The sequence below is a fragment of the Rousettus aegyptiacus genome, unplaced genomic scaffold, assembly GCF_014176215.1.
Source record: "Rousettus aegyptiacus isolate mRouAeg1 unplaced genomic scaffold, mRouAeg1.p scaffold_m13_p_3, whole genome shotgun sequence".
Lineage (NCBI taxonomy): Eukaryota > Metazoa > Chordata > Mammalia > Chiroptera > Pteropodidae > Rousettus > Rousettus aegyptiacus.
In genome coordinates this window covers 233,983-258,178 of record NW_023416306.1, presented here as the reverse complement: position 1 = coordinate 258,178, position 24,196 = coordinate 233,983, and the positions used below count along the sequence as shown (strand labels likewise).

The 24,196-nt window shown below is 64.8% G+C and overlaps 1 protein-coding gene across 14 annotated transcripts in view; it reads left to right on the top strand.

The window, feature by feature from the left end:
* The window catches only part of EHMT1 (euchromatic histone lysine methyltransferase 1), an 80,760-nt gene that overhangs the window by 24,999 nt on the left and 31,565 nt on the right, over nt 1-24,196 (top strand). For 5 of the 14 annotated variants that reach the window (XR_004956321.1, XM_036239249.1, XM_036239247.1 and 2 more), the window contains 9 exons: nt 5-561; nt 6,447-6,627; nt 9,550-9,707; nt 9,856-10,044; nt 15,630-15,704; nt 16,886-17,006; nt 19,051-19,182; nt 21,659-21,804; nt 23,979-24,122. Coding sequence is in view for 13 of the 14 variants with exons in the window: in XM_036239247.1 (XP_036095140.1) it covers nt 5-561; nt 6,447-6,627; nt 9,550-9,707; nt 9,856-10,044; nt 15,630-15,704; nt 16,886-17,006; nt 19,051-19,182; nt 21,659-21,804; nt 23,979-24,122 (1,703 nt within the window). In the remaining variant the exon portion in view is untranslated. The remainder of the gene's footprint in view (nt 1-4; nt 562-6,446; nt 6,628-9,549; nt 9,708-9,855; nt 10,045-15,629; nt 15,705-16,885; nt 17,007-19,050; nt 19,183-21,658; nt 21,805-23,978; nt 24,123-24,196) is intronic. The other 9 variants (XM_036239251.1, XM_036239243.1, XM_036239248.1 and 6 more) reach the window with 8 other exon arrangements.

Below are 24,196 nucleotides of genomic sequence, written 5' to 3'. Positions count from 1 at the left end.
ACAGAGGTCTCCATGGCCGCAGATGAGGGCTCGGCGGAGAAGCCGGGAGGAGAGGCCTCCGTGGCCGCCGACGGGGAGACCAACGGGGCCTGCGACAGGAGCGAGGCCGGCAGGCATCTGAGCGCGGCGGAGCTCACTCAGGAAAACGCGAAGGCCAGCCCCCCGGAAGGGCCCAACAGGCTGGCCCGGATAGCGGAAAACGGGGTTTCGGAGCGAGACGCCGAGGCGGGCAGGCAGAACCACGTCGCGCCTGACGACCTCACGCAGACCGCCGTCGTCGGGAGCAACGGCTACTTCCTGAGCCAGCCAGCCCTGCCGGAGCAGCCCCCGCGCGCCACCAGCACTTTGGCCTCCTCGCTCCCCGGCCATGCTGCGAAGACCCTTCCTGGGCCCGCCGGCAGAGGGCGGACTCCCAGCGCCTTTTCTCAGATGCCCGCCGCAGTGCCCGCCAAGCCCGGGGAGGGGAGTAAGGGCACGGAGGACAGGAAGCCCGCGGCGCCGGGCGCCGATGTCAAGGTTCACAGGGCACGGAAGACCATGCCGAAGCCCGTCCTGGGCCTGGTAATGCGCCTCCGTCGGGACGGGCTGCGTCTGGCGTGTGGGCTCCTCTGTCCTCTCCTGTCGTCGTGACGGCAGGTGGACGTCTGTGCGTTAAGGAGAAGAGTCGATAGGTGGCAGTGCTCACCCGACCGGCGGTCACCCGCGGGCTGCGAGAGGCTAGGTGACCTGCCGACAGTCCCCACGCGAACGGCGGGGGCCCGTCTTGACCTGCCCTCGGTCCCCAGGCGCCCCCTGCCCACTGCGTGAGGCCCGCCTCAGCGGCCGCTGCTCCCGGGCCTGCACCGCCCCCCTCACTGGGAGACGAGCACACAGCGTGGGTCAGGCCACGGTGGCACGGAAGGGAGGGGCAGGGGACTGCACCGAGGACACCGCCGAGCTCTGTGCCTGCGCCACGCCACCCGGCTCCGGGGGCGGCGCTGAGAGCAGGCAGCGCTTCCCTGCCGTCCGTGGGCCGGCCCGGAGCGGCTGCAGGTCGGGCGCGCGGCTCTCCTGGTTCGTGCTGACAGGCGTGTGGTCGTCTTCCCTTGGGATTTTTTGTGCCTGGCATTGCGGGGAGTGTCCTGCTGCCCGTTGTTCGTGGTTAGGAGGTCGCCTGCGGTCCCCTCCTCGCGGCCGTCACCCGGGCCCTGTGGCTCTGCTCGTGCGTCTGTCTCGAGCTCCGGGAACGCGCCTGGGCGGCCGTGCCTGTGCCCAGCCCGCTCACTTGCTCGTCTGCACTTGTCGTTTTTGCCGGTCATTCCATATGTTGATAATTTTGATTATTTATTTTAAAAATTTATTTTTTATTATGGCGACATTGGTTAACGAGGTCCAGTACGTTTCAGGTGTACAGGTAAACAGTAAGGCATGTATATATTGCATTGTGTGTCCATCGCCCATGGTTAGATTTCTGTCACCACGTATGTGACCCTTTTTAGATAATTTTGATTTTGACAACTGTTTTTTTCATACCCAGTGTCCCCAGTTAGCTCTTGCGTTTGCCTCACCCTTCCAAGGAAGCTGGTCACAATTCCTTCACGCTCCCCATCACAGCCGCGGCCCTCCAGCGGCTCCCGGTGGGCGTGGCCCCTCGGGGTGATTTTCCCCGAAGCGTGCGCGTCTGTGTCCCTGTGAGCTCGTGTCGCCCGGCCCAGCCGTGACTGGAGCCAGGGCCGCCTGCTGCCGGGACGACAGGCTCCGCCAGTCCCCGTCCCCACAGCGCCTGCGGCCTGTGTGCGGAGCCCCTGCTGCCGGCCCGGCCCCCACGTGCTGCAGCGCCCTGCGCACACCCATCCGCACAGCTCCTGCGAACGTGCGGGCCTGCAGGGGGCCCGGGAAGGAGACAGCCCCTCCCTCTGCCGCCCCCAGGGGCCCTCCGAATGGCGAGGGCGCAGCGTGGACCCGCGTGACCCCCTGGCCGCCGGGCCCCCGCACCCCGGCCCCGTCCCTGACCCCGGGCCCGTCGCCGTCCCGTCTCACCTCGAGCATTGGGCCAGGTGGAGCTCCAGAGCTGCAGCCTTTTGAGAATGGCGCAGTGTCCCCGAGACCAGTCCAGCTCTCGGTGGCCCGTCCCTTCTTACGCCGAGGACTGTCGGTGGGTGTGCCCCGAGCCCAAGCGCTCGCCCACACTTTGGAGGGCGTCTGGAGGCCCTGGCTTGTGGCCGCCACAGAAAAGCTGCTCTGGACATTCACGGACACGCTTCCCTTGGGGACACGCGCTCTTGGGGCGCTGGCTCCGCGCATGGCTGGACACTCGGCGTTGGGCCGGCAGCCCCGGCGCGGCCGCAGCAGCACGCGCCAGGACGCCTCGTGGTCGCATTCGACCTCCCCTGTTGCCCGATGGCGCCGAACGGGTTTTCACGCTCACTTGCCGTCTGCGTCTTGGTGGCACGTCTTTTGTGCCGGTGCGTCTCGGGCGCGCGGGCCCCCGTCGGGCCCGGTTTGCGGGCGTCCCGGGTGCGTGGAATCCCCACCCTCTCAACGGCGTCTTGCGCAGAGTAAAAACTCTTCATTTTGGTGAAGTGCAGTAAAGTGCAAGTTTTCTTTATGGCCGGTGCTTTCAGTGTCACTTCTGCGAATTCTTCATGTAGCCCTAGACCCTGAGGTTTTTTTCTCGTTAAAGATTGTTTTTAGTCTTACGTGAACTTTAAATGTATCATTCCATTTTGAGTTAATTTTTGTATTAGATGTGGGGTTTAGAACAAAGTTCATATTTTTGGCCCACCATCATCAGTTTTAAAATGCACGTAAGAAACTTTACATCATTTATTTGTCTCCTCAAAATTATGCTTTTAATCCGTTCCCTCTTCTGGGATTTTATTCTGATATGCTGTTATTCTTGAGGATCTTTGGCACTGCGTCGTATTATTCTAGGGATAAAAAAGCGACTTGAACTTCAATTTCAGGAAACCGCTCTGGCCGCAAGGCTTCTCCGTGGCCGCCCTGATCTGAGGCGTGGTCCTGTGGGCCTCAGCGCGCACCCTCCTGCGGCACGTGTTGTTTCGTTGGACCTTCCTGAGCAGTCAGTCTCAGGCTGGCCGTTCGTAGGGAGGAGGACGAGAGGGTTTGGGCACGGCTTCTTGAAGGCTGAGGTGTCCCTGCAAACTGCCTGCCCCTGGGGTCCCCGTGGGGACAGGGAGGAAGTGAGGTTCAGGAAAGGCCAGTCAGGATGCAACTGCACACCTGGCCTCTCTCGCCCTCGGGTTCCCTGCCCCCATACGCAGTTCTGTCCTGTGGGGTTTTCTCAGGGCCCTGAGTTTTATCGCGAAGCGGTTTTAGAACCGTTGGAATGGAGGAGGGCACCGCAGGCTCCTGGCTCCGTCCCTCGGAGCGCGTGGAGGCCGGCGTCTGCACGGCGGGGCAGAGGCAGCTCGCTGCCCTAGGCCGGCGCTGGGCCAGGCTCGTCCGCTGTTTGGGCAGAGAAGGCGGAAGCTTCGAGAGGGAAACCTTTTTTTCTGCATTGAGATGCTTGTTCCCGTGGGCTGTGCCGCAGCCCTGACCCCTTGACTGAACAGTGCGTGCTCCGGGAGGCGTGGGCACGGTGGCCCGTGGCTCTCTCCCCTGCGTCCCAGCCCCCCACACACGCGCTCTGGCACTGTTCAGGTTCCAGGGAAGAGACGGGCCTCCTTGGTGCCTGGTCAGGTAGGAGGCAGCTTTTAACGTGGTGGCCGCAAATCCAGGTTCACGCGCGCCTGGGACTGGCCGGAAGGAGGCGCGGTGCGGGCTGTGAGGACTCTCGTGTGTGGATGCGGGCTGGGTCCCGCCAGGCCTGACTGGCCAGGGCGGCGTGTCCGCGAGGACCAGACCCTCTCTGCAGCCGTGAAGCTTGCGTGCTCACGCGCTCTCTGGGTGGGGCGCCCGGGGCCCATCAGAGCCTCGGTGGCCACTGGAAGCCCAAGGCCGGTCACTCTGCCTCTGTGGGAGCCAGAGCTCGTCTCCTTACCTTCTTCCTTCGCCAGCTCAGAGAGCCCTAGTGAAACCTCGCTGCTGCGCCCAGGTTCAGTTCTCGTAACATCTTAAATCAAAGGACGTGTGTTTTGTCCCTGCGCGACGGTCACGTGGCTGTTTCCGCTCAGCTTCTATTTTTGCTCCTTGTTACGGCTGCTTCGGGCGTGTATTTTGCGTCTGTCTACACGGGCCCGCCGAGGGGAGCCGCCGCGGTGTGCAGGGGGCGTAAAGGAGCAGCACCTGGTCCCTGTCTCCACGCGTGCGGAGCCGCGCCCGCTCGGGGCCTTGGCCGCGCCGCGCTCCACTGCAGCGGCCCCGGAGCCCGCGCGCCCTCCTCCCCGCCCTCCGCGCCCGTCCGCCCTCCGCGCCCGTCCGCCCTCCGCGCGCGTGCGTCCTCTGTGGCGCTCACAGAGGGGCTGTGCTGGGATGAGGGCGGGTGGCGAGGGGTGTTCAGAGCCTCGGACCTGCCTGTCTTCACGACAGGCACGGGCAGTGAGCCTGCACGGGGGTCCTCACAGGGGGGCGATGAAGAATTGCGCAGAGCTGTACCTGCAAGGTCTGGCGTCCAGCCTGGGCCACGTCCCTGACAGGGACTCCAGCAGATGAATGCCGTTTCTATCAAATTACAGTAAAATACACGTGACGTAAAATTTATCATCTTAAACATGCGCCAGTGCACAGCTTGGTGGCATCAGGCACAGCCACACTGTGTGCGGCCGTCACCACCGTCACCTCCAGGACTTTCTCATCTTCCCAACCGGAGCTCTGTCCCCGTGAAACCCTCATCCCCAGCCCCGCCCCCAGCCTGGCCCCACCGCCTGCTTCCTGTCTCTGTGGATCTGACCCCTCTGGGGACCTCCCGTGAGTGGGTCCCACAGGACGTATCCTTCTGTGACCGGCTCGCTTCCCTGAGCGCCGTGTCCTCCAGGTCCATCCACGCCGTGGCCGGTGTCGGGACTTCCTTCCTTTTAAGGCTGAGTGGCAGTCCGCCGTGCGGCTGGGCCCCGTCTGGTGGGTCCTGTCCTCTGGGTGGCCCCTGCGGTCGCTCCCGCCCCTGGGCTGCTGGGAGTGGAGCCGCCGGGAGACCCCGCTCTCGTCCCCGCGGGGCGGCCCCGGGAACAGGGCTGCCGGTCACGTGGTGGCTCCACATCGGTCTCCGTCGCGGCTGCGCCGTGGCACGTCCCCCCCGCGGTGCACGAGGCTCCCTTTTCTCCACATCTTCACCGACACTTTTCCCCCGCAAATCGAGGTACATGTGATTGACAATTTCCTGGGGATTTTTGGAAGTAGCCATTTTAGCGGGTGTGAGGTCCTATCATCGTGGGCTTGGTGGGCATTTTCCTGAAGACTAGTGGCGCTGAGCATTTTTCATGGGCTGGTTGGCCATTTGTACATCTTCTTCGGAGAAATACCTGTTCAGGTGCTTTGCTCAGTTTTTAATTGGATTGTTGTCGAGACATAGAGTTATTTATGTATCCTGGATGTTAAGCCGTCATCAGAGACGGGATTTGCAATCATGTTCTCCCATTCTTTGGGCTGCCTTTTCACTCCATCGATTGTGTCCTTTGATGCACAGAAATTTTTAACTTTGAGAAAGTTCAATTTGTTTTTTTCTTATGTTGCCTGTGCTTTTGGTTTCACATCCAGGAAATTACTGCCAAGTCCAGTGTCACGAAGCTTCGCCCAAATGTCTTTTTCATGCGTTTTGTCGTTTTAGGTCTTGGCTCCGCTGCGCGTGAACTCTGTATCTCGTGAGAGGGGAGGGAGGGGCCGGCTCCGTCCTGCACGTGGCAGCCGGTCCGCCCAGCACCGCGTGCTGGAGGCGCCCGCTTCTCCACTGTTCATTGCACCTACTGCGCGTGCGATGAATTTTGTTAGGTCGAATTGGATCCGAGATCAGGCGGCTTTTGCGCCGTGGGTGACTTCAGTGTTCTCAGTGGTGGGCAGTCTGGGATGACGGCCAAGCCGGCGCCTGGATGTTGGTGTCACAGGCCAGTGGAGTCTCAGGAGGCTGAGACCGGCAAAAGACAGTTGTTAAAACGTAGTGTGGTTATCCGTTGCGGCATTTGCACCATTGGGGATGTCGCGCCACATGGCTGTGATAAACCCCACACAGGCACTGCTGGGGAGCTTCGGAGGCTGCCGTTTCGGCTGTTTTCAGCTGGATAACGTAGTAGTTTATCGCGCAGATCAGGGGTGGCGCACGTGCTCCGCACAGGGCCAGGTGGGCGACACCTGTGGCCCTGCCACGGGCGGCCGCCTCCTCCGTTTCTGAGGACGGCCGCGCTGCGCCCGGGCTCGCGGCACTGGACGGATGTCCCCAGAGCCAGGGCGGCTTTGCCTCTGTGTCTCGCCTCGGACGAGGGCGCGTGTGGGGAGAGGAGCTGTGCTAGGGGCACGTGGCCTCGGCGGCCACCTGCTCGTGTGTGATCATAGTCATGATTGTCTTTGTTTTGAAGCACGCAGCCAGCAAGGATCCCAGGGAAGTTCGAGAAAGTCGTGAGCGCGAGGAACCAAAAGAGGAGATGGGCAAAAGCCTTTCCGAGTTTGGACGACAGCCGCTCTTACCCCCCTTCCCACCCCTGCACCAGTCGCTACCTCAAAGCCAGTGCTACGTGGCCACCACCAAGTCCCAGACAGGTAAGCGGGTCCAGCTTCCGTCTGTGCCGTTTGGGTGGGGGTCACGAGCCCACGCCTCGCCCGGCCCGTGCGCGGCAGCCCCCGCCCCAGGACCCGCCTGCCCTCTCTCCGCTTGTCAGTGTCGAGAAGGAGAGTTTCCATTACTGAAACCCCACGCCCTGCCCTGGCTGGGGGGGGACGAGGGGTCTGGCGGCTGCCCGGGTGTATAAAGGGTGCGCCGTGGGGGGCGCCATTCCGTGCGGGGACCGGAGGGCGGCGGTGTGGGCGGCTCGGGTCTCTCTGCCGCCAGCCCCTTCCCCACGCGCAGACCCCGCGCCCTGAGCTCCGTTTGCGGTCGTCGGGGAGAGCACAGACGTGGCCTGTGTTGGGGCTTTCTGCAGGAGGCGGGGGCTGCGTGATGGCCCCGGAGGATGCGGGGTGAGCACGTGGCCCCTCTGTGTGTCCGGCGCGCACTCAGACCTGGCTGAGGTCAGCGGGCGCTGGGCCTGCGGGGCGCCCCCAGGAGGCCGGACGGGGCAGTAGCACCAGCTGACGGGGCCGCCTCCCGGCCGGTGAACACCTTTGACTTGCGGGGAGCTCGAGGGGGCGGCGGCGTCCCCCGCGCCGTGCTGCCACCCCGCCCGCCCGTGCGCCCCCCACGCAGCGAGCGTCCGAACCGGGAGCGAGGGCTGCGGACGTCGGCCCTTCAGCCTCTGCGCGCTTCACCGCCGCTCCCTAAAACGGTGTCGGGCCTGAGAGTGAGGACGCCGTCCCCGGGGGCGGCCGCAGTCGCCTCGGTCGGCGCCCCCCTCGGGGATCCGGACCCGTCTCCGAGCGCCGTTCCCGCCCTCGCGGGCGCCGGGGGCGCGTTGGGTGTGGGGCCCGGTGCGGGTCCCGCAGTCGCGCGGTGGTGCGTCCCGCCTCCTGTCCCTGGCGCGTTTCCCGTGTGGCTCGTGCTGCTTCGCCGCGTCAGCCTCAGGCCACGGAGTGTCCCCGAGGGCCACGCGTCCTCACCGTTTCCCCAGGGGCGCGTGGCGGCCGTTGGTCCTACCCACGGCCAGGCGGTCTGCAGGTCCCTCGGTCGCACAGCTCTGTTCGCCGGAGGGCGGTCAGCGTGATCTCGGGAGGAGAGACCGGGGGCTCTGCGCGCGCCCTGCGTCCCCTCACAACCCGCCTGGTGGCTTCAGCTCCTGAGGACACCTGCCCAGACCCATCGCCCAGGGCTCCGGCCCCGTCACCCGTCTGTCAGAGGGCGTCTGACCGGCCGGCCGTTCGCGCTTCGCCTCCCCAGCCCCGCACCCCATCCGTCTCCTCCAGGCGTGGCCCGTGGCCCTTACTCCAGTCCCTGGGCGCTGTGACCCCGCAGGCTGCCTCGCGCGGCTGCTGACGTGGCCCCCTGGCTTCGTCGGGACTGTCTGGCAGGACCAGCTAGTGCCAGCCGTCCCGTCCTTCCTGGGCTGGTCACGGAAGTGGCCGCCTGCCCAGCGCCCGTTCTGAATGGCAGAGTGGGGCAGCCGGGAAGCCGGGAAGCCGGATCCACGTGCCCGGCCCCTCACCGCTCTGTGGCCATTTTGACCCAACATCACGTGTTTCAAGCAGTTAAGTCTGACACGTTGCAAAACTGCAGAATTACACCCACTTTTGTAAGAGTTGGCAGGTCACGTCAGAATTGGTATTTCTGTTAAAGTGTTAAGAGTTTTCCTATTTTAGCTTTATTATTTCATCATCTTTTTAATCTGAGTTTTCTGGAAAGCACTGCTCACTGGGGCCAGCCGCTTCCCACAGGCAGCCCCCCCCCCTCCCCCCGCAGCCGGCTTCTCTGCCCCGTTCCTCTGGGTCGTGGCAGGGGGGCAGGCAGCTGGGCAGGACGTGTGGCCCGGCCTCCACCCAGACGCGTCTTCCGCACCAAGCGGACGTGCTTTGTTCCAGCTCCTCCCCCAGCCCGGTGGCTCGCGCTGTCGGCACCTGCAGGGAGGGGACAGAAGTCGCCATTTCTGTGCCCGCCCAGGACAGCAGGTGGTGTCGCCCGCTCGGCGTGGCCCCCGTGGACACAGAGTGGGAGTGGGGCCAGCCTCGGTCGGCCTCGCTCTGTAGACCGCACCCCGTCCTCTGCCCAGCAGTGCGCCTGCCCTGCGAGGAGCGAGCTCGCCAGCTCGGGGCTGCAGTCCCGGGCCTGGCGCCCCCAGAGGCCTGCTTTCCTGGCCGCGCGGGCTGCAGGCTCACTGCCCCTCCCGTCCTCCAGTGACGGGGGTCAGGCCCCGTGCTGGGCACACCTGCACCTGGCCGCCCGGCGCCCGGCCTCACGCGTGCGCGGCAGAGCGTGTTTCCTTGTGACTGGAGCTCAGAGCCGCTTCTGGCGAGCACGCCGGGGTGTCCCGCGGTGACCGCGCTGAGGGTCCCGTGCGCACCCTGGCGGTCCTCCTGCTTCCCGTGTCTGCGGAGCGGGTGCGGCCTGCTTCCGGCAGCAGAGCTCCGGCACGAGCGCAGGGGCCCGCCACCCCTGGACGGCCGGTCCCCTCCGCCCCTCGCTCTGGTCTCCCCCCCTCTGTCCTTGGCCGCACAGCCCCTGGGGACCCTGTCCCCCAGGGGCACTGCTGCGTGCCGTGTCTGGGGACTGTGGGGTTCACTGGTCAGGAGGGCGCCCGGGGCCCCTCCCTGTGACCCTCGCAGCTCCTCCAGCTGCCGTCTGGGGCGGGGGCTCCGGGACCTGCTTCTGAAGGGCGTGCGTTCTCCCCGCTCAGCGGGCCGCGTTTGCGTCCGCGTGCTCCGTCTTTGGTTGTCACGAGAACGAACGGCCTCTGCAGTTGGTGCCGAGTAGGGAAGGCTGTCCCTGTGGTGCGATGGTGATGTTGGCAGTGCGAGTTTCTGAACGGTCACCTACCTGCAAACAGCATTTGAATGGTATTTCTTTTCTTGTCCCCTTTTGACTTTTTTTTTTTTTAGCTTCCTTCCCTTTTGTTTTAGCAGCTGCAGTATCTCGGAAGAAAAAGCGAAGAATGGGAACCTATAGTTTGGTTCCCAAGAAAAAGACCAAAGTGCTAAAGCAGAGGACGGTGGTGGAGATGTTTAAGAGCATAACCCACTCCACGGTGGGCTCCAAGGTAAGGGGGCGCGGCCCCCCACGCACGCAGGGCCTCTACGGCCACGGGAGCTGCACGCAGAGCTGGCCCCGTGTGAGGACCCGCTGTCCCGGCCTGCCCGCCCCCTGCGCCTTGGCCCCCCTGACGCTGGGCTCTGCCCCCGCCGCAGGGCGAGAAGGAGCTGGGCGACAGCACCCTGCACGTCAACGGGGACAGCCTGGAGATGGACTCGGAGGACGATGAGTCGGAGGAGCTGGACGAGGACGAGGACCAGGGGGCCGAGCGGGCCGCAGCCTGCCCCGCGGAGGACGGCAGGCCTCCTCGAGAGGGTGTGCCGGGGCCGGAGCGCACCCAGCAGGTAGGCGGCGACGCCAGTGCTGGGCTCAGTGACGGTGACGGCGACAGGTCTCTAGGGCGAGCGGTCGGGCGCGTCTGGGACTCCTTCGGGTTTCTGGTCACCTGGGTTGGGCCCCGAGTGACCGCTCTGAATGTTTAGGTGACGTGTTTTCGCCAGAGACATGCTCGTCTTCCCCTGCACATCGACGGCGTGACCGTTGTGTGCTTCGTTGGGCTCTGGTGGACAGGAGTCAGGTGCCGCCTGCTCGCTGCTGGCCTCGCAGTGCCGTGGCTCCTTTAGGCCCGGCACGCACCCGGTGCCCCCCCCCCCCCCCGCAGGCGGGGCGCTGATGCGGGGGGCGGCTCTGACCGCTGGGTCGGAGTGGGTGTGTGGCCGCGGCTGCCGCGTGGGCCCAGCGGGCCCTCCCTAGGGGACAAGCGCTGGGAGGGGGCAGTGTGGCGGCCCCTGCCGGCCGGGCACTGCAGGTGTCCCGGGGCGTGGAGTGGGCGCAGTGACGTTTGGGCTGGTTTGTGACTCAGGCCTGTGGGGGCCAGTCGGAGCGGAGGGTCGCGGGGAGGCCGGTGGCGTAGCCGGTCGTGATCTCAGCGTTGCACTGTTGGCCTTTCCGAGGAAACGCACCATCACGTTTACGCTTGGCCGTTCTGGGTGACAGGGACCGTAAACCGACGGGGACGGAGACGGAGGGGGCTGCCGGAAGGTGACTCGGTCGACGTGGGAATTCGTCCGTGAGCTCGCGACACTTTGAGTCAGACCTGTGCTCTGAGGGGACAGCCTGACACCTATAGAGCATTTTTTCTCATTTTTTAGAGTTTGGGGTTATCTGAGTGTTTCTTGAATTTCAGATTCCTTTTTAGCCAATTAATGCCTGTTCTACTTTTTTAGCAGGTTTTGGGCCAAATTTTAAAATGTTGCCCTTAGCTCTTAAGGTAATTATTCAGAAGTAAATTGGTAGAAAATGCCAACTTTAAAGATTTAATGGGAACTTCAAAGTTATTTATTTAGAAATACCAGTGTTTTTCTCCACGTCGAGAGCTGTGAGGAGGGAGCTGGGCAGTCTCCGGAGTCCCTCGGTGCAGATGCTGATGTTAGCAGACTCGGTCTCAGGCCCAGCGCGCCCCACCTCGCCGCGCATCCCGGGGAGCTGGGGGCCCGTCCTCTCCTGTGCCCAGGAGGGTCTCGCTGTGGCCGCAGACGCACGGCCCCGCCTGCCCTTCGCGCGGCCCTTCCTGCGGTTCCAGCGAGCTCACGGGCCCGAGTGCCACTCCTGTGGGCCGTGCCCGTGGGTCGTGCGTGGTCTCGGTTTGAAGTGTAAGGTTCGGGCACTGCCAGGTGGCCCGTGAGCTTGTGCCCCGCTGCACGGGACGGTCTTCCTGCCCTTCCCTAGCACTCGGTGCTGTTGGAGTTTCGGCCTCACTGAGGTTCTGGGGGGCCGGCGACGTCCCCCGTGCTCATTGGCCACCAGGGCTCACTGTCCGAGGAGCCACCTGCCAACTGTCTGTCGCCCGTTTTTCTTGCGGGTTCTGCGTCTTGAGTGAGGCCACCTCAGTGGCGTCGTGTGGACGCAGAGCTGGCCCGTCGCTCCGGTGCCAGCTGTGCGCGGGGCCCAGGCGGCGGTCGCCTCAGGCTGCCCGAGGTGCCAGCCGAGCACACGCCCGCGCCTCCGGGCCGGGGCGCTGTGGTCTCGTTGCAGCGACTGCAGACCCTTCTCACCGGCGGCTCCGAGCGGCTCCACGTGAGCTGTGCTCTGCTGCGCCGTGGATTTCATTCTTTGTGTATAAATATTCGATCCATACAGAATTTGGCGACAAAATGGGAAGTAGATAACACTCAAACCGGGTGAATTTTATGGTGCGTGAGTCGTATCGCAGAGCTTTTGAAACAGAATGCGAAGTCTCGTCTGGAGCAGTGCGGGCCACCCCGGCGTCCCCGGGTCACCCTGTAGGGCCACCTTCTCTCTGGTTCTCTGCAGAAATGGGACCCCGCGGTGTGCGTTTCTTTTTTCCGGAGTGGCTAATTTTACTCTGTGTTTGTGGGATGCATTTATCTGGGTCGTCTGTTCCATTGTTGCATAGCTGGTTTTGTAAAAGGGGTCCAGGCAGGGCCTCGGAGATCTTCTGGGGGGGTCCGCGGGGTCAGGACTCCGTCGTACAATGCCGAGCCATCAGTTGCCTTTTAACTCACTCGAGTTGTGTTGTAGCCTGAAAGTTTCTCGGTTTAGGTTTCTCCCACGGTAAATTTACGGGCGTAACACGCGTTCACGGAAGCTCTTCGTTGTTCTTGGCAGTTCATAGGAACGTGCAGGGGTCCTGAGACCTGATCGCTCGAGAACCACCTCGTTCGACGCTGTCCGTGGCTGCCTCCCAGCACCCGTGCGCCCTCCACGGCCGTGGGCAGCGGGCGGCGTCTGGCTCCTGCAGACGATGCCAGGAACGTGCACGCTCCCCGGCGGCGTGTGCCGCGGGCCTCGGCAGGCGCGGTCGCGAGGGCGTCGTCTGCCATGTGCAGGGCGGCGCGGCGTCCCTGGCAGGGTCCACGCTTGCGTCTCCGTTTCTGAGGGGTCGCGCCGTCTGGGGTTCGCCCGGCTTTGCGCGCCTCGTCCCGCGAGTGCCTGTTGAAGACCCAACGCTGGTCTTTGGGTCGGCTCTTTGCGCTCCTAAAACTCGTATTGTAGGAAGCGAGCTGCTGGCGTGTGTTGCCAACACGACCTCCCAGTGCGACCGCTTCTCAGCGACGCGCCCGCGTCCTTGTCTTGTCGGGACTGGAAGCCAGTTGCAGGGGCCGGTCGCGTGGCCCGCAGTTGGGTGCTGCGTGGTTTGCGCACTGGTAAAGGAGAGCTGGCCCCCCGCTTCCTCGCCCGAGGCCGCGGCTGTGCCTGGTGGCCAGAGTCATGTCCCGTTGGGTCGGGGTCTCCCGCCGGCCACCCCCGCCGAGCACCGTGCGCCGGGGCCGTCCCCTCCTCGCTCATGTTCGCTTCAGCCTGTGCCCGGCCTTGGAGCCCAGCCATGCCCCTCCGCTCCCCGGACCGCGCTCAGCTTGTTCCTCGCAGCTGTCAGTGTCGCGGTCATCGAGACTCCCTGTGAAGCCTTGTCCTTCCCTGTGGGAGGCACAGAAGGAGCTGGAGTTAACTGAGCTGTTAATCTGCCTGTTGGAATTGGTAGTTTCATCGCTAAATCTTTTCAAAATAAACTACCCAACGGAATTTGAAGCTAAGTTACATTAAATAAAGCTGACTAAAGATATCATCATCCTGCAAACAAGGTCACGTTACCTAACGATGAAAACCGTAAAGCATTTTGGACGTCAGCGGTGGAGAGCGACTGTCCAGCACGGACACCGCGGCTTCCATCGTTCTTGCTGGGCCAACGTGGGGCGAGAAGCAGGACGGAACGTGGCGCCTGGAAAGACGCGGCGGGGCGTTCGCTCCTCCCCGAACCCACAGGGAAGCCGGGGTGGTGGTCGAGTTCGTGAGCTGGGCTTGGAAGTGCTCAGCACGTGAGACCGCCCGCTTGTAGACGCGGAGCCGGGGAGGGCGTGCAGTGCCGGCAGCGTCAGAAACGCGAGCCCGGGGGTCTCCCAAAGCCTTTCTGGTGGGAGGCGTCGGGCTACGCAGACGTGCGGAGATGGGCCGTCGCCCGTACTCGGCCGGTCTTGTTCCTCCAGTACACAGATCATCTCGAAGCCGCTGTGTCAGCGCGGCTCTGAAAGAGCCGAGGACCCTGGACACAAAACCACAGTGTCACCTAAAAATTATAGCGTGTCCTTGTAATTACTGAAAACTGTACTTCTTTCGAGTCGCCACAGGACTTAGCAACGTGTCTAACAAGAAATGTTTGTTACCTATAAGAGGGAAACTAAAACCTTGCTGGAAAGAGCTTAAAAAAACACACGAACTCGTGGAAAGACCCATTATTTGACAGAACGAGAAGATAGTTGTCTTGTTCCCCTCCCCCCTGCACCCCTGCCCCGGTACCCAGAGCCCTTCCAGGACCCTGTGGGGCATTGTCCACGGTGGGAATGGGGAGAGGGCAGCAGCCCCCAGACTGGAGTGACTGAAACGGAGGCTCGTGCAGGGGTGGGCGGGTCCGCGACCGGCCCCTGAGTGTAAAGATGCAGTTCGTGGTGAGCGTGGGCGCATGAGCTCACGAACCTTTCGGGAAGCGTTGGAATGACGGAGCGATCCTTGGGGGAGGGTGTGCGGACTCCAGGTGGCAGCCCCACTCTGCGGCCAGGTGGGTGGTGGTCGCCGGCCCGGCACACTGCAGCCCCCAGCCGCACACGCTGGAAAGGGCGGGTTTCAGGGAAGGTGTGTTACATCCCAGCAAAGCTGTCGTTTAAAAAAGTAAATTTTAGAAGATTTAAAGTGTCAGCACGAAACATCGAGAGGTGGAAAAAATGCTGAAAACGATTTTTTGAATCTGAAATGAGGAAAGCCTTCCAGTCCAGTGCGAGGCAGACGCAGAGCCCACGGAGGGGAAGGCGGACGTGGTGGCTTGTCCTGGCAGAGCGTCGCGAGTTCTGTGTGAGGAGCGGTCCCAGAAGCGAAGCCCGAAGGGCTTCCCTGAGGAAGCATTTGTGACGTGGGTGACAGATGCTGTGCATGTGACCCGGGAGACAGCAAGGGCCTGGAGGGCACCCGCACTGCGGATCAGGCCACACGAGGCCCAGTGGGACGTGGGGCGTGGGACGTGCTCGTCCTCTGGTCCTCGGGGACCTGCGCCCCCTCTGGAGGCTGGCGGTGCGCTGTGGGCCCTGCCGGGCCGTGTTCCTGGGACCTGCAGAGCGTCCTGCGCAGACGACGCGGGCCTGTTGACGCGTCCCCGACGACCTGGATCGGGCGTGCGTGATGAAGCCCCGCGTGCAGCCCCACGAAGACCAGGCCCGGCGCGTGTGGCCGCGTCCGTGCCTCGGAGCAGGCGCGAGTCCAGCCGGGTGCTCACGGATGTTCTAGCATCTTCTGTATTGAAGTGCGTGACCCGTGTGGATAGAAGAGGTAAATAGCAGGAAAAGAGTGAGGTCCGCGTTGTCGTGATGTGGAGAGGACCCCGAAACGTGCTTCTGCTTAGGAGAAAGCGGCGCCCACGAGCTGCATGGGGCGCGGCGCCGCCTGCGCAGACCCGCGCGCGGCTGTTTCGGCCGCTCGAGGACACTGGCCGCCAGGAGCAGGAGCCGCCTGGCGTGACGGCCGGGCCCGGGCCGGGCTCTCGGGTGGGTGTGGGGGGGGGGCGTGCCGTTTGTCATTTCGCGGCCTCTGAAGACCGCTCTCTGGCGTGCGGGCGCCACTCCGCGGCCGGCCGCCAGCGCACGCAGCCACGCCGGGCGCACTCGCTCCAGCCTGCAGCCGGTGACCTCTGCCGTGGGCGCCGCCGCCCAGGCCGCTCCCGGGTCAGCAGCGGAGGCCCGCTCGCCGGACGGGGCGGGAGTGCAATGGGGAGCAGTCTGCTGGGACGGGGTTCGCGGGCGGGGGCCCCTCGTGCGTCCCCGGAGGTGGCCGCCAGCGTCCAGGAAAGCGTGACTGTCACCGACTTCCCGGCTGCTGCCGGGCCTCACGCGTGTCTGTTTTCTTTGGCTGCTGTGCGGCCGGTCAGGTGGACGGCGAGTCTGACGACGAGCAGGAGTCGGCAGGCACCGGGGAGGAGGAGGACGGGGACGAGTCCGACCTGGTGAGCAGCATGCGCTCCGCCCAGCCCCTCGCCCGCCGTCCTCCGCCGGGGCAGTGTGGGGGCCGGGGCCTCGTGGGCGGCGGGCGGCGGGCAGACCTGGTCCCAGGCCTCGGTCCTGACCGGGAGGGACAGGGGCCGGTGGGGGTGGGGCTTGGGCTGGGTGGCCGCAGGACACGGTGTGTGTGGGTGGACAGGGCAGCAGCGCGGACAGCCGCACTCTCTGCCGGGGCGAGAGGAGGAGGGGCTGGAGGCGGCAGGTGCCCCGCCGCTCGCGCTGGGGGCTGGGCATCACGCGGGCACGAGGACAGAGTGGGCACAAGGCCGTGTTACCTGGGGCCAGCCCGGTGGCGAAGTCCCAGAGGTGGAGCCTGGGCACCAGTCTCAGAAGTGGGGGCTGGGGAGGAGGGGCCCCGGGAGCAGCGAGACAGGGAAGGGGGTCTCTGAGCTTTGGGCTTTCGGGGTCGTGTGGACTAGAGGCGCTCTGAAGGGAAGCATGGTCAGCGGTGTCAGCCTGTCGGGGTCCGGTGGATCGAGGCGGCAGCTTAGGGTGCAGGGCCGACATGGTTCTTTGTGAAGCTTTGCGTCGTGGGCGCCTTCCAGGGAGGCCGGTGGCGAGGAGCACGGGCTGTGGCGTGCCGCCCCTGCCCCTGCCCCGGGGGCCCCGCACGGGGCTCGGCACGAGGTGGGCGCTGTCGGCCAGGCCCGCCCCGCGCCTGGTGTGTCTTTTGTCCTGTGAGCACCTTCGTTCAGGTTTCTCCTCCGTGTCCGCGGGAGGCCGGCGGTGGGGCCCCTCGCGTGGGACCCGCTGACGCCGTGCGCGCGGCTGCCCTCTCCGCGTCCGATGGGCTGGGCGCGGGCTCTGGGCCTGGGCCCCGTCGGGTCCCGAGTGCGACCTCGCGCTCGCTCTTACACGGACCCAGGTGGCAGTCACGAAGTCCTCATGTGTTTTCCTGGCCCTTCTCATTTCTTGCTTGTAAGACAGCTGAGCCAGAGCAACCTTCGAGGAACGCCTGAGGGTCTGAGAATGTGACCCCGAGTGACCCCAGGGCGGGGTCCTCTTCTGGTTGCAGAGCCAGGTCGTAGCATTCTGTTTTGCGAGAAAACAAACCTCGCGGCACGTTTTGCTTTTGGGAGCGCCCACGTTTGCCTTTCTCTTCTCTTCTCACCCCTTTGGTTCTCAGAGCTCCGAATCCAGCATCAAGAAGAAGCTTCTCAGGAGGAAAGGGAAGCCTGACAGCCCATGGGTCAAGCCTGCCAGGAAGAGGCGGCGGAGAAGCAGGAAGAGGCAAAGCAGCATGCTGGGTAAACGCGGGGCCCACGGGGGCATCCCCGGGGCGGGGCGGGGCGGCAAGGGGGGACAGGACAGTTCTCGGTCAGATTTCACTTGAAACGAGGGCTCCGCTGTTTAAAGAAAAGGAAAAAATGCGCGGAATCGTTGTCGAGGCACCCCAGTGACCCCGACGTGGCTTTCTCCCGGCGAACCTCTTGTGACACTGGCTTCCTGGTGGACCATCATCACCCTCCCTGTGCACCTGCAGGTCCACGGCCTGCGTGGGCCCTCAGCGTCCTGGGTGGGCAGCACCCTGGGCCCCTAGGTGGCTCCTGGCCCTTTGTCGGAGCGCCCGCTCCAGAGCGATGCCGTTCGCGGACGTGTAGCAGAGCGTGGGCCTCGCCCTGGGCAGGCGCGCAGGCCCGGCGGCCAAGTGCCTCTGGCTGCTGTCCCGGAGTCCCGGCACTGGCGAAGCGTGCGTGACCCAGGTGCTCGGCTCTCTGCGTCTGACTGCGAGACCTCCAGTCCGTGGAGGCCCGTGCGCCTGCCGGCCCTCCTGCCTGCAGGGGCCTCTGCTCCGCTCTGTCCCTGCGGATGGCTTAGCGCGTGGGCCTCACTGTGTCTGGGGTTGGGCAGCTGCCCTTCCGCCCTCTGGCTGCTTTGTGCAGAACCAGGAGACCAGGTTGCCGTCTGTATCGACAGTGGGCAGGGGGCCAGGCCAGCGTTCTCGACAGCGGCCTTGCCCGCCAGCTGCCGGGGGACAGTGGGCCCCTGCCAGGCGGGGCGGTTGCAGATGAAGCTGCTCCGAGTGTGGCGGTCCGCTGGCAGATGCGCTCGTTTGTCTGGGGCGGGAAGTCAGGGCTGGAGTGGCCAGGCGGCGTTTCAGGCAGCGGTTTCTGCAGGGCGCGCCTTCTTCCCATCCTCGCTCTGCGCAGCGACCCCCGGCCTCTGGCCTCGGCCGCGCGTGCCGCGGCCAGTTGGATCCCGGCGCTGCGCTGCCTTGTCGCAGTGGCAGGCAGCGCGGCTCGCGCCTCGGCCTCGGCGCGTCCCCTGCGGACCGCGGTTGTCCTCTGCTCGCGTGGCCTCGGGCCGCTGCCCTCCCCGAGCTGCTGCGCTCTCTCCGTGTTCTGGACACAAGTCCGGTCGGACTCTTGCTTTGCAAACACGTGCACCTCGCAAAAGTTTTAAAAAATTCGTCGAAGGCTTATTTATGATGAGTCTCAGTTTTTCAAATTCGTGCTCTTCGTGATCACAGTCGCCTTTGACCAGCTCACTCGGGTCACGGAGATTTTGTGCTCTTTCCTCTGCAGTTTTAGCCCTCACACGTGAGTAAGTTCCCGTGTGCGGTGCGAGGCGGGGTCCAGCTCACAGCCTGCGTGGGGACGTCGCCTGTCCCAGCACCATTGGCTGGACTTTCTCCATTCGCCCTTTGAACTCGCGGTGACCGCGTGTGGGTCGTGTCTGGGCTTGTGGTCTGGTCCACCCGTCGACGACCCGTGTTCAGCAGCTTGGAGCACGGGCGTTCGCCCTGCGTCGGTGCACGCGTTCCACGGAATCTTCGGGGGGGCACAGACAGTGGCGAGTCTCCAGCTGGGCCCTCTGGGACCCGCGTCACGGGCCCCTCATTTGCACACCCGCCTTCTCCTGGGCCTGTTCAGGGTGTGATGCCCTCTGGTGAGCCACCCGCTTCGTAAGCCAGCACGGGTGGCGGCCGCGTCCCCGGCCCTGGTCCCAGGTGTTGAAGGCCTGTACGTCGGTCAGTCTGCGCACGTCGTCGGTTTGTTTTCTTTTGGAGCAGCATTCACGGAGCACGCACGCCGTCGGCGTCCGCTTCCTCGATTGTGTGACGAGGAAAGGTGTCCCACACGTCTCTGCCGTTGCTTTCCTTGATTCGCCGCCCCCCCCAGCACGTCACTTGGGAATTGTGGCATTAGCAGAATGGCACGCGGGAAACGCAGCGGCGCTGGCGGGGCGGGGCCTGGACGTGTGACTCAGCCTGCCGTTGGCGTGGCGTGGCCCGCACGCCAGGCCTGGTCGGCTTCCGTGCAGAGTCACGGCCGTGCCTTTCGAACGCAGGCTCTGAGGCCTACGCGTCGTCTTCAGGAAGCGCAGAGCAGGCGCCCCCCGGGGACGGCGCAGCGTACGTGGAGGTGTCGCTGGACTCCCTGGACCTGCGTGTCAAGGGGACGCCGCCCTCGCAAGCGGAAGGTGAGCCTCGCGCCGATGGGGCCGGCGTGCCAGCACCCCGTCAGACTCGGCCCGGGGGTCGGCGTGGCCGTGCGCTTAGCATCTGCCCCAGAGGGTGGCATGTGTCTGTCACCGCAGCCTCCAAGCAAGGACGCCCTCCGGGCATGAAGCGGCAGGCGTCTGGGGCGAGATCTGGACGTGGAGGTCATGGGTCGGGCACACTCTACCGCAGGGTTGCCAGCGAGGCCTCTTCTGCCCTGGCTGAGTCTCAGATGCGCGCGGGCCGTGCTTCTGAGACGCTGCTGCCCCGGCCTCGCTGTGCTGGGCGGAGACCTGACCTCCGGTCAGAGCCCAGCTGACGGCGCTCAGAAGCGTCCTGCAGCGGAATGAAACATGCGCTTGGAGCAGGTGCATCTCAGCCCTTGAGGGTCTCGGCCCTGGACAGGGTGGGGACTCGGCCACTTTTACTCCACCAGTCTTCCTCTTAGTCCGTTTTAAAGCCTTCATCAGTGGAACGTAACTATCGGCGTTGGCAGTTTGGGAAAACCTCTTTAAAGTGTAACACGGAGGAAATGGGACGGGCACTCGTGTTCCACGCGGGCGTTGGGGCCGCGGGGTGTGGCCGCTGCAGGGTTCGACCAGTCTCTCTCTAAAGCGCAGATGACTGGCTTCTTAGGGTTTGGAGCACCAGAGGAATTTCAGTCATCTCTTGTATTCAGGAAAGCTCATCTTTGGCTTACGACGTAAGTTGTAGCTGAGTCAGCAGAGGGAGGACTGGTGCCCTCTCACACCAGGTGGAGCCCTCTGGACTGTGACAGGCCCTCAGCGGTCAGCTCACACTCTCTGTCCATATGCAGTGACAAGCTGTGTGCTTACTTTTTCTCGACCTGCTTTTAGATTTGGCTCAAGAAGTTAGTCATATGTAAGCAGAAAGTAGTATTTCATCTTATCAGGGCTCCTTGGCCACATGCCCCTGGGGTCAAAGGTGAGCAGCCAGAGAGGCGGAATGGGACGTCCTGTGCTCAGGGACGCTGTGGCCTGGCGCCCCAGATCCCTGCTTGTCACGGAGGTGGGGGGGCGGCATTCAGGAGCCCCCTGCCTCTAAATCTCGCTGACTGTGGTAAAAGGAGGGGCCGAGAGCTGTCTAGGTGACCGGAAAGCACTCTGAAAGGCCAGGAAGGGTCCAGGCTGGGGCCGGCCAGTGCCAGCCAGCTTGGAGGAGAGGGAGACTGGGCCTTCCTGAGGCTTTGGGACAGTTTTCGGCTGCCCTCCCGGAGCTTCTTGTCCCGTGCTTGGTAGCCCATGGAAGGCACAGGCCGTGCTCGGTGGCAGTCATGCTTCTCAGCTCTGCACACTCCAGGGAGGTGGCTCTGCAGCTTGGGTGCCTCGCATGCCTGGACCCCAGGGGCGCCGTGTGCTGTGACGGGTGTGGAGGGCAGTGGCGGCTCTGGCCTGTGGCCTGGGAGGGCCCGGGCTTGAGCCTGGGCAGCACGTGCACGCAGAGCCGCAGCCAGCGACGCACGTCCACTGCCCGCGTCCCAGCCCTCAGGCCTGGAGGTGGAGGCTCAGCGGCGGGGCCCCAGCCGGTGACGAGACGTGGGCGGGGCTCAGCGGGGCAGACACCCGGCTGGTGGTTCTGGCGGTGGGCGGGGCTCAGCGGGGCAGACACCGGATGGTGGTTCAGGGGGCTCCAGCCGCCGCACGTGGGGCACAACTCAAGTTTAATAGGCGGCAGAGCCGCTGCCACGTCGTGGCGTGTGCGGGACAAACCCGTGCCCCCGCACCCTAACCCGCCTCCCACGGGCCACGCGGCCGAGGTCGCCGGCCCCTGCGCACGTCTGTCTCTCCCTTGTTCTAAAGTCAGGCTGAGTGGGGTCAGCGTGAGGGCTGGCTGCGCCAGACCCGCTGCAGGCCCCCTTCCGTCGCCCGGGCTGACGCTCCCCGCGAAGTGGGGGTGCCGAGCGCCACCTTCTGCCCGCCCTGACTGAAGGCTCCCACTGTCGCGGTGAGGGTGTCTCACCTGGCAAGCCAGCATCACTCAGCCCTTCCAAGAGGAATTGAGCGTTTGTTTTTGTGGCTGAAATTCTAGAACAGAGGGAAACAGGGTGTCCGCTCATAAGGTGTGCTTTTCTGTGTGGAATCCGAAAGGTTTGGGAGTCGTTCATGAGGTGCAGTCTCTCTCGGAGCCTCTGTCCTGGCCCCGAGAACGTGGGTGAACAGGTCCTTGCCTGGGCCTGGCGGTGGGGTGTGTGTTGGGGGGCCCCCTTCTCGCCCCCTGGTGTCGCGCCAGCGGAGGCACCGGCGCTGCACGCACGTCCGGCCCCTGCGGGTGCCGCAGACGGCCGGGTGCATGTCTGGCCCCTGCGGGTGCTGCAGACGGCCGGGTGCTCTACGCAGCGCTCGTTATGGTGGCCATTGTGTGTCGCCGATGCGCTGAGAGCCCGTTGGGCACGCGCTTTGCTGCTGGTGATGCTCATGGGTGTCTGTGTGACTCTAGGGCTGGCCAATGGCCCCGACGCGGCAGAGACAGATGGCCTCCAGGAGGTGCCCCTCTGCAGCTGCCGGATGGAAACTCCGAAGAGCCGCGAGATCACCACCCTGGCCAACAACCAGTGCATGGCCACGGAGAGTGTGGACCACGAGGTGAGCAGTGCACGCCCGTTCACAGCACCGGGAGCCAGGTGCGCCCCACGCGGGCGGCCCGGCCGCTCTCCCTGCCCCCCGGCCGCGTGGGGCCAGGCCCGGCTCGGCCCTTGCGCGCGCCCTGCGCCCTGTGTCCCCCTGACGTTGGCAGCTCGTGGCTCTTCCTGCCTGTGCCGGTTTGGAGGTTTCCTGTTCACTTGTGAGTGGGGACGGTTTCCTAAGGAGACTCGCCTCCTCACGTGCTGTGTCATTCCCCAGGGCACGTGTCACAGAGGACACAAGGTGGACGTTTGAGCTCTGTCTGCCAGACTTTCAGAAAGTGAACTGCTCTCTGTCACCCGTGAGGCTGCCCAGCCCGTCTTGGGAAGTGCGGTTAGGGACGCGTGCGCGTAACCGACGTGGGCTTGGCGCTGTGCGCCTGCCGTGGTGGTCGTGGACACGCAGGCCACCCCGTCTCGGCCTGCGGGGTCCCCGCTGTTCTCGCGACACTGAGGGTCACGTGACTTTTGGTCCCTCTCCAGGCACAGTGTGGCTCTGTACGTGTGGGGGCCCCAGCCACATGTGAGGGTGCGTGGCCTCGCAGCCGGTGCGCGCTCTGCTCCCTTTTGTCTCCGTGCGTCAGGTTCAGGCCTTGTCTCCTGGCCGTCTGCAGACCCGGCGGTTTCGCCGCCCTTGCTGAGCACGCGCACGAGCAGCTGTGGCGTCAGCGTTCCGCTGGCGCTCGCAGCGCGGGAGCACGGCGTCGGGTCGCTCATGGGTCCGAACTCCCCTGCGGGACCACACGGTTCTTTGTAGAGCGCGTCTGGCCCGTGTGCTGCTGGACGCTTAGCGGCATCTCGTCCCCTGTTCGCGACAACCACAAGGCCTTGGACGTTGTCAGGTCTCAGGCCACGCGGCTGTCGCCTCGGAGTCCCGGGTGCCGTCCGCGTCGCTCTGGCTCTGCCGGCGCCCTCCCCAGGGCAGGCCCTCGACCTCGCTTCACCCCTTCTCCTGGCCCTTCTCTGTATGTCTGACGAGCAGACTGCGTCTGAGGGCCACCTCCTGAATTCCTGGTGTCTGACGGAGCCCCACCCCCCGCCTGCGCCCTGCCCTCCTTTCGGGGGGAGCCGCGTCCGAGGTTCTCCCGGCAGGCCGTGGGCGCCCGCCGCAAGCAGGCATGGTGCCGGGCCCTGGTCCTGTTCCCCACCGCTTGGTGGTCCTCAGTCAGCGAGCCTGCACCTCCCCCCGGTCGTTTTCCGCGCACCTGTTGCAGACTCAGGCCCAGACGGGCCGGGCCTCACGTTTCACCAGGATTTCCAGACCCGTCAGGTCTCCCTCCGGGTCACGTAGCTTTTCCGAGTTGGTGCATGGCTTTCAGCGGCTTCTTCAGAAAAGCTGCTTGGGAGACAGATGGCAGTCTCTGTTCTCTGGGAACGTCCTACTTTCTGTAACCGGCTCTCAGGCCGGCAGGGAGCTCCGGGCGGGGCGTGTTGCCTTTGAGCCCCGTGGCCAGCCCTCTTTCCTGTTTTCATGGTGTGGCGCCTTCGTCCCCGGGTCCCAGGTCCCGTGTGCGGTGCGTCTGCCTGTGGGGGTCAACTCAGAGGCAGGGACAGGCGCGTCCTCCAGTTCTGGAGACGTGTTTCCTCATTCCACATTTTAGACTTTCTGCTTTACTCCAAAAACGTCTTCCGTCCCCAGCTTCTCGGGCCCCGTCCCCTCTCCCCGGGCCCCAGCCCCGAGGGCACGTCTTCGCTCCCTGGGGCCTCCCTTCACAGCTGCGGGCCAGGCTCGCAGCGCGGTGGCCACAGCGTCTTCCGCGCGTCTGCCTTCCTGCCCACTCTGTGCTCGCCGGAGCTCAGCTGGCCGTGGCTCGACTGCTCGCTCTCCGCCCTCTGTGGCAGGGTCGCCTGTGCCATCGTTTCACTGGAGGGCGCGATCCCTCGAGCAGGATTCAGACAAGGAAGGCTCAGGGCAGGTGGCCCGCGACCCCGCCCATGAGCTCACGGACCCGCCCTGCATCCGGGGCTGTGGTGGGGGCCGCATCAGCTGACCAGTCGCTGGGCAGGAAGTGAGGGTCCATATCCGAGGCTGGGGGCGGGGTGCTGCCGGGCTGCGCCGCAGTGTCTGGGGTGAGTCCGGCCTCGCGTGCCGCCCGAGGTGCCGTGACCCCCTGACCCTGGTCCGTCTGGCTGCAGCTGGGCAGGTGCACCAACAGCGTGGTCAAGCACGAGCTCATGCGCCCGTCCAGCAGGGCGCCCCTGCTGGTGCTGTGCGAGGACCACCGGGGCCGGATGGTGAAGCACCAGTGCTGCCCTGGCTGCGGCTACTTCTGCACGGCGGTAAGTGCCGGCGCACCGGGCAGGGGGCCGCGTGCGCCCCAGCCCCCCCTGAGTCAGGCCCCCGAGGGAGGCCC